Here is a 13511-nt window from a genome sequence, read left to right on the forward strand (position 1 = left end):
AAGGGAGGCTGGGCCATTCATCTACTGCATTGTAGATTCCGAAAAAACATGGCGAACCACTCTCTCAGTCCCTCAAATCCACCCTAAGGCAGCAGCAGGCTGAAAAATGGTGGAGACATCATAGTCAGCCATGCTTGTGGGGGGCAAAGTCATGGAAAGAAATGTGGGGTGTATGCAGATGGGTTCATATGATCAATGCCGTGGAGAGAGAACTGCCCATCTCCATGTACTGCCGGAGAGTCTGGGCTGAGCGTGCACCATCCATTTCAGCCGCTGCACAAGCGGCCAAGCAGGTTCCTTCGAGAGAAATTGCTCTGAGGCTTCAAATGCGCCCAGTGGAAGGACGGCGTGAGCCCGAGATGAAAGCACGCAGGCCTGGTTCCGCTCGCAGCTTGGAAGGAAGAGGCGGGGTGAGGGCAGGAGCGGATAACCACGCTGTGGGCGAGAGCCACTCGTTCCGCGACAATGAGACAGCGAGGCGGGGTGATGAACACTTTTATTTACAAATATAATTAAAAGCTCTGACAGTTCCTCATGCTCTTCCTTGGAAGCTGAAAAATGTTTTTTTGTTGTTGTTTTTTTAAAGTGCATGCAAAAGAAGGTAAAGCGTTTTTTTTTTTTTTTTTACTGCTTTTTATTGTAAGAAAATACACAGTTTGAAAGTGTGACTAATGCAGTATTTATGACCGAGATTCTGGGGAGGGAGGTGGGTTTGGGGGGGCGGGACAAAACAAGAAAAGAAAGATCAGGATGATCTGACCGAGAGACAGTGCTGAACTCCAACTACTGAACTGGAAAGTCAGGGGTGGGATGGCTGGGGATGGGGAGAGGAAAGGAGTAAAAAAATTCTGATCAGAGAAACAGTTAAAATACAATATGAAAATAAGTAAAAGCTCTCCTTAAATTCCTTCTATACACAAAATACACGATTTGACAAAGCCCAATTTGTGCTACTGGGATCCTGTGGGCTCATTTAAGTGTATTCACATTCTCTGCCACAGCAGAAAATGATTATGATACAATCAAGAATATGCCGAAGGCCGAGGTCAAACCCCTACCTCGCCCGGCATGGTTCTTTTAAAAATCACAAGATCTCTTCACCCCACCCCCTTCCCTCCCCTGCCCCCAAAAAAGTAATAATATGTCACCACTGATATGTACATCACGATTAAGATTTTTTTCTGTAAAATGTATCAAATTTCTCAATCTTTAATAAATTTTTTATTTTTTAATTATTCCTGATGAATAAATACCAAAAAAATAAAAATAAAATAAAATTATGCAGCAGCTAGTTAAGGTAAGGCTGCGGATTTCGTCTCTCTCCCCTTGGGTTTTCATATATAGGGTTGGGGTTTTTTTTTTGCTTGTACTTTCATTGATTGGTGGTAAAATGAGTGATTGCTCAAAAGCAACAGACATCCACTTTTGTTTGATTAGTTAAAATTGTCTCCAAAGCTTTCACTGAAACATTTGTCATCATTGCACAGAGACATCAATACTGTGACGTACTATGAAAAGAGACTGCCAGGAGCTGTCCCGCACTGGCACTTGACGCAGGGGAAGGGGCCCTGACAGAGTAAGAACGTACAGGCACTAGTCCGACACAATGTCAGTAAGAGACAGAAAGAGAGAGAGCACGCCCGTTAACATGGGGAATGTTGGTTTTTTCATAATTTTTTTGTTTGATTTTTTGAAAATGGCAAAAGAAATTTAATCTCATCTATAGTCCTCCTTGGGATAATCTAATGTGACCGAATTCCCAAAGCCCAGTCGCAGAGTCTCCATGTCAAACGTTTCAATCTCTCGCTCTTGCTTTTCCAACAGAATCTTTATCCTCTCGCTGCGTTCCTTCTGGAGGGCAGCCAGCTCCTCTTCAATCTGAAACAAGCACAGTCAACAACCTCTTCAGCCAGCACCTCAAAGCACCCTGGAGCTTGACCAGCTGCCTGGCGTGCACCACTCTAGGGTGACCCCCCTGCTGGCTGATTTAGGAGCAGCATCTGGTCTCCCATATTGAAGGGGGAAGCCATGATGTGCAAGATGGAAAGGGGGCTTAAGGACAGGAGAATTGCTAGGATTCTCCTGGTCCTCCACCTTGGATGGCTTTGGCCTCTCTGGAGGCAGACGTACCCACTATCAGAACAGACAATCCAACTGTTGCCTAGGGACCACCCCACCAGAGCAGCTCAAGGCCTAGTTAGGGAATTTGGTATCCTGGCTCCAGCACCAACCAGTGCCAGATACTTCAAGCCCTCAACTGCACCTAGCTGTTTAATATTACCATGCGGGGTAGTTTTCTTCCTGACTCCAGCTGGTGTTCAGCCCTGAAGCATGACGACTGATTAACCCCAGACAGTAAAAGTACAAGGGCTAACTGCAGGTGCTCTCCTTACCCATGTAAATGAGTGATTCTTTAAGAAATCTTACTAGATTATGTGCCTCAACAAATACGCAAGGTGTTCCACAGGTGAAGTCCATGTGCCAGATAAAGCATTTATTTGTATCCATTTTGAAATCTGCCCAAATTTCCTTCAGCACATCCATTCTATTTAACCCTTCAGTTCCTGGCACTCATTTAACTAGTAACAAGGACAGCTCAGACGTTGCTAGCTCCAAGGAGCGATTCACAATGGAGTGATTCAGATGTTGCCCGTCAGCACGGCTGAAACGTACCTTTTGTTCGAGATGGGCCCTGCGCAGAGACACCCTCTGCTCCAGCTTCTGGAGCTCTCGATCATGCTGTGCTTCCGTCTGCATCTTGATTTTGCTCTGGTATGCGTTCAGCAGTTCCATCTCCTGCTGGAGCTGTAGCCTCAGGGCTTGGCATTCTGCTTCTTGAGCCTCATCTAGCCGTAGCTGCAAGATCATTCAAAAACAAAACATCAACTCAACCAGTTACTTCCCTGCTTTGGGGCTAGGTGGGCACGGGCTGCTCCTTGCCTACGCTCACTGATGAGTTTGCACTTAAACACTACCTAAATCCCAGCACCAAAGGTGCTGATGGCTGGTGGCACGCGGCGTCTGCATAAGAAATGTCTGTCTTTCCAGTGGCTTGTGGAGCAGCCATTGGACTGGAGGTCCCGGTTATACAGACACCCCGGGATTTGTGGGGTTGGGCTGTGTAATGGAAGCGATTCGCTTGCTCACTGGTGGAGGCGTGGTACTGAAAGCATTACTTTAAAAGCCACTGTTGAGATAGCAGCATTACTGCTAACCCTGCCAGCTGGTGAGCAGAAACACTGCTGGCTGGCAAGCGGGGGTCACTGCTGGCTAGAGAACAGGGGCTAGTTGCGTTAACAACAGCTAGGGAAAGTCAGAGAAATACTCTGTGTCTGGGAGCCCCACATGGACTATGGGCTTTGTCAATGTCTCAATACCTTGGGAAGCAGAGAAAATGAGGAGACCTACTGGTGGAGACACCCAGGACAAAAGAAGGAGCAAGGCCTAGAATGAGCTGGGAAAAGTTCTTCCATTAAGTGGATCTCCGAATCACTGCATTTCATTATTCACTTTCTGTAACTCAGGACAGATACTTGTTGCAAGAGGTTTGCAGTGTCTGCCTCAAACACCCCACTCAACATACAGGTGCTGATCGTGCTGAAAGATGGTCAGTGGCTTCTACCGACTCAGTAAGGCAGGTGGCTAAGTACCACACCTGGATGTAAATGGAGTGAGTGTCTCTCTCTGGACACTGGGGACCTAGGATGTGGGCTGAGCAGCTTGGAGGGAGGAACTCTAGCCACATCCATGCCTTGGGAGAAGGCTTTTGTATTCTTTGTTAAAGGCAAATCCCAGGAAAGGGGTGAATTTGACCTTCACACACTGTGTACGTTGTTTGATGAGCAATTTGGGGAAGGTGCCTGCTCTTTCACTGTAAACCTACTATCTGGGCAGCAGAGTGGTGAGGGCAAAGACCATCAGGCAGGAGACATCTGGGGATTTTACTGAGATCAGAAGCAAAACTCGTTTAAGAGTCTTTATTTGCTACTCAATTGACAACGATCCTCACCCTATAAACTACCACAATTTAGCATGCCAGGAAGACTGAACAGGACAGGCCCATGACTAGAAAAGCATGGGCCCTTCATGTCCAGCAGGAGGTGCACTGGCAAAGCTGCGTGGGGACCAACAGGTCATGCAGCTTAGGAGCGAGGTGCGCTGGCAAAGATGGAAGGAGAAGCTGTCACAGATGCTGCTCACATTATTGCTGGTTCTATCCCCTCCACTGCACTACACTAATATTCACGCCCACGGTTCACTGCGGGCATGAATCCTGGCGTATCCCATTCACCAAGGAGATCTGAAGCTCTGGACTTTGCACTTACGGCTTGTGAAGCCATCATTTCATTGATGCTCTGCTCGTACTGCTCTGCCAGGATGGCGAGCTTTCTCGTCTGCTCATCTTTCAGACTCTTTAGGATCGTTTTGTGCTCGCTCTTTGGAGTAACTTCCAGCTGGTGATTCTTCAGCGCTTTATACTGCTTCGTCTGCACTTTGCACGTGTCCTGGAACTGCTTCTTGATTTGCATTTCCATGGCCTGCAGAAAAATGGGAGAACATGAAGACGAAGCGAGAGGTTTGGGTACTGAGAGGGCTGGCAGGCAGGGCTATGGTACATCCAAAACAAACATATACAGGAGAGTGCCAGCTAGTTATCAGCCAAGACATTACCATGCTCTCCATCATCTTATACCAGGGATCTCAAATTCGAATCACCACAAGGGCCACATGAGGACTAGTGCATTGGCCCGAGGACCGCATCACTGACATCCCTCCCCCCGGCTGCCTCCAGCCCTGCCCCACCTCTTCCCACCCCTTCCCCACCCCCATTCTAACCCCTTCCCCAAAGTCCCTGCCCCAACTCCACCTCCTCCCTGCCCCTATTTCAACCCCTTCCCCAAATACCCACTCCTGCCCCACCTCTTCTCCACCTCCTCCCCTGAGTGCGTGGCTCCCCGCTCCTCCCACATCCCTCCTGGAAAGCGCTAAGTGCCGTCAAACAGCTGTTTGGCGGCAGGAAGTGCCTGGAGGTAGGCAGACGAGCGGGAACGCGGCGAGCTGGGGGAGAGGAGCTTGGCGGCCCGCATATTTGAGACCCCTGCCGTATACCCACTGTCTTACTTACTAGCTGATCCACTAATACAAGCAGTATTCTCTTTCTGAAGGAGAAGAGGCTTCTGACTTTAGGCCTCTGTTCAGACAAGCACGTAAGCACATTATCAACTTTAAGTCGCATGGAAGATAATGGAAATTAAGTGTGTGCTTACATATTTGGCTGAATAGGGGCCTTAACCAGTAGTATCCACTGGAGGCTAGTCAACCTAGAGCATTTTCTCTCTTTTACAATCACTGCTCCATGGGTCAGTTGCCATATTCACTGACTTGCCAAGTGCCTTTGCTCCCCAAATCCTCCCCATCTTTCTATCCCACAAATACCTCCACAACCCACTTCCCGCCCCCATGATACGGCCACTGGAAGACTCTAGGATTTGAAAACATGGAAAGGCGCACGCTCGTCACCCACTGCTCCGAAAAGATGAAAGGAAAAGCTCCAGGAACGGCTCAGCAGGTTTCTAACTGTTCTGTAGCTGCATGAGCAGGATGCAGCCAAGGACCAACCCCACCCACATTTATTTAGTTTTTCTGCCAACGTCAGAAGCAAGGAAACAGCACCAGAACCTTTCACCAATGGATTCAATACCGAGGCTGAAGGAAGGACAGAGCGATAGGAGCAAAATCGCTTGAACGCCTTGTCAGTTGGGAGTATTACTATCGAACACTTCTATAGCTACCTACATCGAAATGGCACTTAAAAAACCAGAACCCGCCTTTCCCCTGGCTCAAGTGCTTACAATGTACACCAGACACAGGAGGCCAGCTCAGGACAGGGAGCTCCTGGGGGATACCAAGTGTCAGGAGGAGGGGCTGCTTGGTGAAGGATGATGGAGGCTGGCCAGGGGGCAGAGAGCAAAGAGGAGGGGATGGGTGCAAACAGCTGACGAAAACGAAGCCCCGCAATACCTTCAGATTTTTTGGCTGCTGCCGGAGTTCCATGAAGTGCTTCCTGTGCAGCTCCCTCTCCCTCCGCTTGTTGTACTCCAGCTGGTTCTCGAGCTCCGTCTGGTGCTGCAGACGGATCAGGTCCATCCGCAGCTTCTGCAGCGTATGCAGCTGCCTGTACTCCAGCTCGCGCGTCGACTCGTCGTGCCGGATCAGCATGGCGTGCTCCATTTCTTTCTGGGTCCGCTTTTTGTTCAATTCCTGCATAAGACACAGCGCAACAGAGGCTAGGGGCTGGAAGGGGCAGTCTCAGAAATAGGCAACATTCATTCTCCCTCGGGTTGCAAATCGCTTCCTGCCCAGACACAGCCGATGTGAGCACGTGGCCAGCCATGATAGGTATGGCCAGTCACCCCATTCATTTCGATGGACGTTCTGGAGAGCTGTATGGGCTGTGGGTCCAGAACAAATATGTTCCTAACCCCCTTTGGTCCCAGTTTGCCCCTAACCCCGACCCTGTCACTTCACCAGGCTACTATCACCAAGAATCCAGCAGATGGCGCTGACGGGCAACATGCTTTCTGCAATACTCCAGAGTGCAGGTACATCAGGGGTGGGCAAACTTTTTGGCCCGAGGGCCACATTGGGGAATGGAAATTGTATGGCAGGACAAAGCACTAGAGTAAAACTTGCATTGACACAAGTGGGAGCAAAATTAGGCTTATGCGGAGAGCTTTTGAAAATCTTACCCATAGGGAACAGTCCTGCCCTGGAGAATGGACCAGGTGACCCGGTAGAGCAATAAAAATCAGACATCATAAAACTCAGCCATGCTACATGGTTCCCTCTGGCCCCGGCACAAACCCACCACCACATGGTCTAGCAAATTTTCTCAGGATATAATCTGTACTAGCAAACTTTTCTGTTTTAACTATACCGGTATTAAGAGCTACAATCCAGCAGTGTGGAAACAGCTCACAGACTCATTGACTTTAAGGCCAGAAAGGACCATCGCGATCATGTAGTCTGACCTCCTGCACATTGCAGGCCACAGAACCTCACCCTCCCACTCCTGTGATAGACCCCTAACCTCTGACTGAGTTACTGAAGTCCTCAAATCTTGATTTAAAGACTTCAAGTTCCAGAAAATCTACCATTTACTACAATTTAAACCTGCAAGTGACCCACGCCCCAGGCTGCAGAGGATGGTGAAAACCCCCCAGGGTCTCAACCAATCTGACGTGGAGGAAAATTCGTTCCCGACCCCAAATATGGTGAACAATCAGACCCAGAGCATGTGGGCGAGACCCACCAGCCAGACACCTGAGAAAGAATTCTCTGTAGTAACACGGAGCCCTCCCCATCCAATGTCCCATCACCAGCCCTTGGAGATATTTGCTGCTGGCAGTTACAGATCAGTGACACCATCATAGGCAGTCCCATCATACCATCCCCTCCATGAACTGGTCAAGCTCAGTCTTGAAGCCAGTTAGGATTTTGCACCTACTGCTCCCCTTGGAAGGCTGTTCCAGAACTTAAGCCTAAGTTTGTTGATGGCCAGTTTATATCCATTTGTTCTTGTCAGCACTGGCACTTAAATAACTCCTCTCCCTTCTGGTATTTATCCCTCTGATGTATTTATGGAGAGCAATCATATCTCCCCACAGCCTTCATTTGGTTAGGCTAAACAAGCCAAGCTCTTTGAGTCAGCTCCTTAAGTCTTCTCTTGTTAGCTAGGTTCTCCTTTCCTCGGATCATACTAGTAGCCCTTCTTTGCACCTGTTCCAGTTTGAATTAATTTCTTAAACATGGGAGACTAGGACTGCACACAGCATTCCAGATGAGGTCTATGCCAGCATAACTCATTCCAGTTCAAAAAGTGAAATAAGCTATACTTGTGAAACTGTTCACTAGGGCATATATACCACTATAACTACATCAGTAAAAAAAAAAAAATCACATCCCTAATGAACACAGGTAAACCAGCCCATAGCACAGATCCGCCTTTGGGGTAGCAACTGTGACAGGTTTAAGCTAGGAAAAGAAAAGCAGGTTCAGAGCCGTGGGTCATCTCTGGCAGGGAATCAGTACTGCCACGTATGCAATGCCTACATTTAACTGAACTGCATCTGATGGCCTAGCTCACTAGCCAGACTCTCTGAGATACAGATGTCCTTTCACCCTCTTATCCAAAGGGATCCAGTGGATTTCAAGCACTCAGTACTTCAGGCCCTGGAATCAGTGATGTTGTGTGTCAAAAATCTGCACCTGGCACCGTCATAAAAGACTCACCAGAAACAAATGGATTGAACCCCTCCCACAATTCTGGGTTCTAGTGCCAGCCAGTCCAAAATGAAAGGAGATGCCCCATTTTACACACGTTCCTTTGCCCTTGCCATGGAACGAAAACCTCACTGATCACGGACGTTCTGTTCAAAGGTAATGGCCAAGCTTTTCAAAAACAAGTCCTGATTTTGGGTGTCCCACAAAGGGGCCTGATTTTCACTAGGGTTTAAGCACTTTCCTTCTGAAGATCAAGCTGCTTTTAAGGCAGCTCCTGTGGGACATCCAACAATCAAGGCACCCAAAATTACCAGTCGCTGATGAAAATCCTGGCCTGCATGTGTATCTGTGTAGATACAGATTTATTTCTCTATGTCTCCCAACCTGTGTGTGACAGCCTGACACTTCCTGTTATAAGAACCTCTTTTCAGTTGCTTATAGTCAACCTTTAGCCACCTGGGCTGAAGTGTTCCATGTCTCACCATTCTGCTGCCAGCAAATACTTGTGAAACCCACTGGCAACCTGTCCCGTTCCCCACTAGTGCCAGTCCACAGAGCAGGACAACCTACTCCTGCTCTCCGTTACTCGATTAGTCAAGCAGCAGAGGTCTGTGCTGTGCATCTACACGTTCCAATGCTGCTGCTGATCCATGTCAAGACGCCGCCACACGATGGAATTTGTTTTTTCAGTTGGCTTTTTGAAAACCCGAGGAAATCTCGCACAAGAAATACTCTGTCACAAGAACATCAGGGTTACAAAGTCAGGCACTCAAAAGCTAGGAAATGCTTGTGCAAACTGAACTCTGCCCACTTGAGCAGCTGCATGATGATACAGTCTTTCATTACATGATGACGTACTATTTTCCATAGGACCCTTCCCTCTTTCAGTGCACAGGATGGACGGTGCTCACTTAATGAGTTTGTCGTCTTGTTGTTCAGTGCGTGGTCCCAGGCCTTATTTACACCACACTATTCAATCCCTGCTCGGAAGGCAGGACTTTTAATTTCCTCATGGGCTTTTCTACGATGCTCAAACGAGTGCTTCACAAACATCAGCCAACCTTCACAAAACCCCCGTGAAAGAAGGAGCCAGTATTACGGGTCCCTGCATTTTACAGAAGGGGAACTGAGGCATCCACTAACTTTTGGAGATGCCCAGGACCTGATTTTTCGAAGTGCTTTGCATTATATCGCACTTCCTACGTTCCAAGCACAGCTCCCCTTCGTTTCCGTTGCAGCTGTGAGCTCCACACTTCTCCAAATCAGACCCTCGGGTCTCAAGTCAGGCACCCAGAAAATGAGGAACACACAGTTAATGACCACCTATGAAAAGCTGGGTGTAAGTGACCTGTGCCCAGTATCACATAGGAACTCTCTGGCAGAGGCAGGGATAGAATCAACATCCTCCTTTAGCACAGAATACTGATTAATCTCAGAGCAGGTCCAGCCTGTGCACTGAACGAGGCAATGGTCCTGTGGAATAAATAGTTTTGAATGACATGATCACATACCATCATACTGCATACGCATGAGGGGGTTACATTAAGGTTGTACAGGCAACCTTAATAGTGCCATTTCTAACTTTTGAGTGCTTGACTTTGCAGCTTTAATATTCTTTTAATGCTGTCTATGGGAGTAACATCTACTTCTAGCCATTTGACTGTTCATAACAAATCCAACGGAGTGAAAACTGGTCACATGACACTACCGTGTATATCACAGACATCTCCCAGGGATACCCTTAACGAGGCTGGCACACACGGCAGCTGACTCTCTTGGGTCTCTTGCCAGAGAAGCCCAGTGGGGTCACCCAACAAATCCCATGCCAAGGAGACCAAGTAGATGTCTTCCACCCGAGAGCCTGACGACCAAACTCAGTATCTTCCCTTAGAGCTGCCCGCACCAGCTCGAGGAGCCTTGTTGCCACTACAGCAGTTGCTTACTTGGAACGTTAACAGCCAGAACGTTACACGTCTTTTTAGCTCTTTATGCCATTTAGTAATTAGAAACGGGAAAAAGCCAGTACCAGGGAACTAGCAAGAGCTCCACGAACCACCAGTCAGCCATACCCCCCCGCCCCCCAGCTTCTAGAACCACTGCTTTACAGCCCTGAACACCACAGCGAAGAACGAACTAATCAAACAGTCCAGCAAGTGAGAGTGAAATAGCGCCAAATGTTAAAGAGTGACGTACCTCCCGAATGTTCTGCTGCTCCATCTCGTGCCTCTTAGTCATGGTTTTCCGCCTGAAGAAGCGGCAGTTTTTGTCGTAGTAGAGCCTCTGCTGGCTGAGTAGATGGGCCTCCTCTTCGGCCTGCGTGTGCTGCAGATTCTCTTTGTGTTTGGAGATTCGCTCTTGCTTCTCCTTTTTCGGTGTGCTGTGGTCCTCGTTCATCTCCTGGGCGCGTGCGCATACACATAAATAATCAAGAAACCAGTCTATTCTGAGGACCAACCTGCCTATCTAGGTGATGCCCATACGAGCCCTCTGGAGCCAGATGGTAGTGGTACCCTCACATCACTCTGCCCTACCCTTTACCTGCTTATAACAACACATTGTACTCCTGTAAGTGCCTTTCAGCCTAGGCAAAGCCCTGGCTGGGATGATTTAGTTGTGGATCGGTCCTGCTTTGAGCAGGGGGTTGGACTAGATGACCTCCTCAGGTCCCTTCCAACCCTGACATTCTATGATCTCAAAGTGCGTTAAAGACACTATCCCTCACACCACCACTGAATTCCATTTTACACAGGAGGATCTAGAGACAAATGACTTGCCCAAAGCCTACATAAGCAAGTCAGTGTGAAAGCCACGAATAGAAGCCAGAAGAGCTTGGATTCCAATTCTGTGCTCTAGCTACTTAGCCGCCAACACCTGAGTTCACGATCAAGGCAGTTCTGTTTATGATTCTTTGATAAGGACACTACCTAGCTTTTATATGGTGCTTGATGCTAAGAAGGACAGAAGAAGGAAATTCTGACTCCCTGAGCCAGTTTACAAAGTACAGAAGTGAAACCTGTGTTGAGAAGCACACCCTACTGGGAGGCCATGTTCCTTGTACTGATGACTTGACACCTGGCTTCCTTTATTCCGTCTGAACCAGCACCTGCAGCCTGGATGGTTCTTTAAAGCCACCAAGGGTTGGCAGTACCAACATCTTTAATGATTTCAAAAAAAGAACCTCAGGTATGTAGTGAAATGCTCCCCAGTCCAGTCTGGCTTTTCCTCAGGGGGTCGCTCTCACTCTGGGCCCAAATGAAACCATAGGTATTACTAATCCCAGTTTTTTAAATGGTACCAAGTATCCCATCACATGTGAAACTGGGCATTAAGTTGAGAGCCACTGCTTTCATTTGGTAACTACAGCTGGACTGGTTCCCGAGTCATTGCCAGCCTGGCTTGCTTGGAGACCCTTTGGCCGGTTTCTCAAGCACAAATGTATTACAAAGCTCTGCGGCGTATGGCAAGAGTGGAACCCTGGGGTTCACAGGATCCCGATGGGTCCCCAGCCCAACCCCTCTCTAGCTGAACTATTATACACTGACTCCAGGGGGATCAGAAAGAGGAAAACTAAGATTACTGGCAGGGCAAACATCTATGGGGTTATAGAGAGCAATGATAAGAACACAATGTGACGGCATCCAAAGGGATTGCTAAAGAGCACTCCAGGAAGAGAATGGGTAGGACTCTTGGGTTCAATTCCCAGCTCTGCTACTCATTTGTCCTGTGACCCTGGGTAAGTCATTTAACCCTTCTATGTCTTAGTTTCCTCAGCTGCAAAATGATGATATATCTATCTATCCCCCCACCCCCCCACACAAGGTTTTTGGTAGCAAGTTTAATAAAGGAAAGGTTTGCAAAGTGCTTTTGATTCCCAACTGCAAGTTGCCATGTAAATGCACATTATGTCTTGTACTAAAATAGACTTGCAAGGCAAGCCACAAGAAGAACAGCACAGTTTGGACAGTTAGTGTACTTGCATTAAAGGCTATCTGAGCTGCAGTTTTCAGTGAAACACTTTTTCAAAATACACTTTTTTTTTTTTGAAGAGTTTCCACTGATTGAATGGTGTAACACCCCTTGAAAAACAGGATATTTGGGGAAGGTTTTTTCTGTTTGAATTTCAACCAAGTGTTACAGCTCAGTGAAGATAGGCTAGACGGGATGGAGACAGGCTAGCCTGCTTGTTCTCAGACACCCCTGAGGGCTGATTAGAGTCACTGTCTGGGCACGTCCCCCCAAGGAGCGTGATGTGTGCTCAGCTCTGCTAAGAGATGGGGAATGGCAAAACAGTCCTTGTGGCAATACCAGGAACCCAGTAATTTAATGAGCAACATTATAGTGGTGCCAAATGGGCCCCCAGTCCAGGCTGCAGAGCGTGTTGGCCACAGCCTCAAGGGCGTCTGGATACAGAATTATACCAGGGGTCTCTCAGGCATTTTTCCTTCCTGGGGGTAGGGACGTAGTTGGTTTATTTTCTGATCAGGAGTAGGCAACTCCCCCTTATACATCAGTCAGTGCCTGGCGGCTGATGTGACGTTGTTTAGCCTTAGCATGCAAGGCGGGACACGGTTCTGGAGATTCCTTGGGTCAGTCAGCTCATCACAGATAAACCATTGCACCTTAAAGGGCATTAATAAGTTGAGGCTGGAAGCAGGACTATGTCAGGCCAGGCTCTTTGGACAGGGAACACTCCGAGGACAACAGTCCTGCTGGCCGCCTTTGGAGCACTGAGGCAAAAGCCTGCTCATTTCTGCAGACTTCTCCTTGTCTGTATTTTCTTAAGCACACATTCAGCAAAGTACTTACGTACATGCTCAAGTACTTTGCTGATTCACACCCTTAATGAGGCTCTTCTCCTGCTCCTCCTTTGCTGTCTTTTTTCTCCCTGCACTTTATGCTAACTAGTCCCTTTGACCTGGTGTGGTGCCTGCCTTTATGCATGCAGTTTGGGGTGGGACTGGCTGTATATATAGGCAGGCCATTTATTGGCTTTGATTTTGTATTAGTAATTGTTGGGCACACTGATGACGACTGGCAGGTGCCTTATCAATGGTTTAAATAAAGCTAATGGCTACGTGGGTGCTCTGTGATGGATGCCGGTGGGAATTCTCCAGGAGCTCTCCTTTTCCCTATGACTTTCAAGGGGTAAAGATCCTGCTTTGTGGAGATTCACCTGCCTGTAGCCAGCTGCTGCTACTGAGACTCTGCAAATCACTCTGGAACACTGC

The 13511-nt window shown here is 48.1% G+C and overlaps 1 protein-coding gene across 8 annotated transcripts in view; it reads right to left on the reverse strand.

Annotated features, from left to right (window-relative positions):
• Window positions 1-481: 481 nt before the first annotated feature.
• The window catches only part of TAOK3 (TAO kinase 3), a 141976-nt gene continuing 128946 nt past the window's right edge, over window positions 482-13511 (reverse strand). For all 8 annotated transcript variants that reach the window (XM_037879189.2, XM_043529744.1, XM_043529746.1 and 5 more), the window contains 5 exons: window positions 10477-10680; window positions 6022-6261; window positions 4326-4538; window positions 2674-2856; window positions 482-1878 (listed from right to left, as the gene is read on the reverse strand). In XM_037879189.2, the coding sequence (XP_037735117.1) occupies window positions 1717-1878; window positions 2674-2856; window positions 4326-4538; window positions 6022-6261; window positions 10477-10680 (1002 nt within the window). In that variant the 3' untranslated portion in view covers window positions 482-1716. The remainder of the gene's footprint in view (window positions 1879-2673; window positions 2857-4325; window positions 4539-6021; window positions 6262-10476; window positions 10681-13511) is intronic.

This window comes from Chelonia mydas, chromosome 15, assembly GCF_015237465.2.
Source record: "Chelonia mydas isolate rCheMyd1 chromosome 15, rCheMyd1.pri.v2, whole genome shotgun sequence".
Classification (NCBI taxonomy): domain Eukaryota; kingdom Metazoa; phylum Chordata; order Testudines; family Cheloniidae; genus Chelonia; species Chelonia mydas.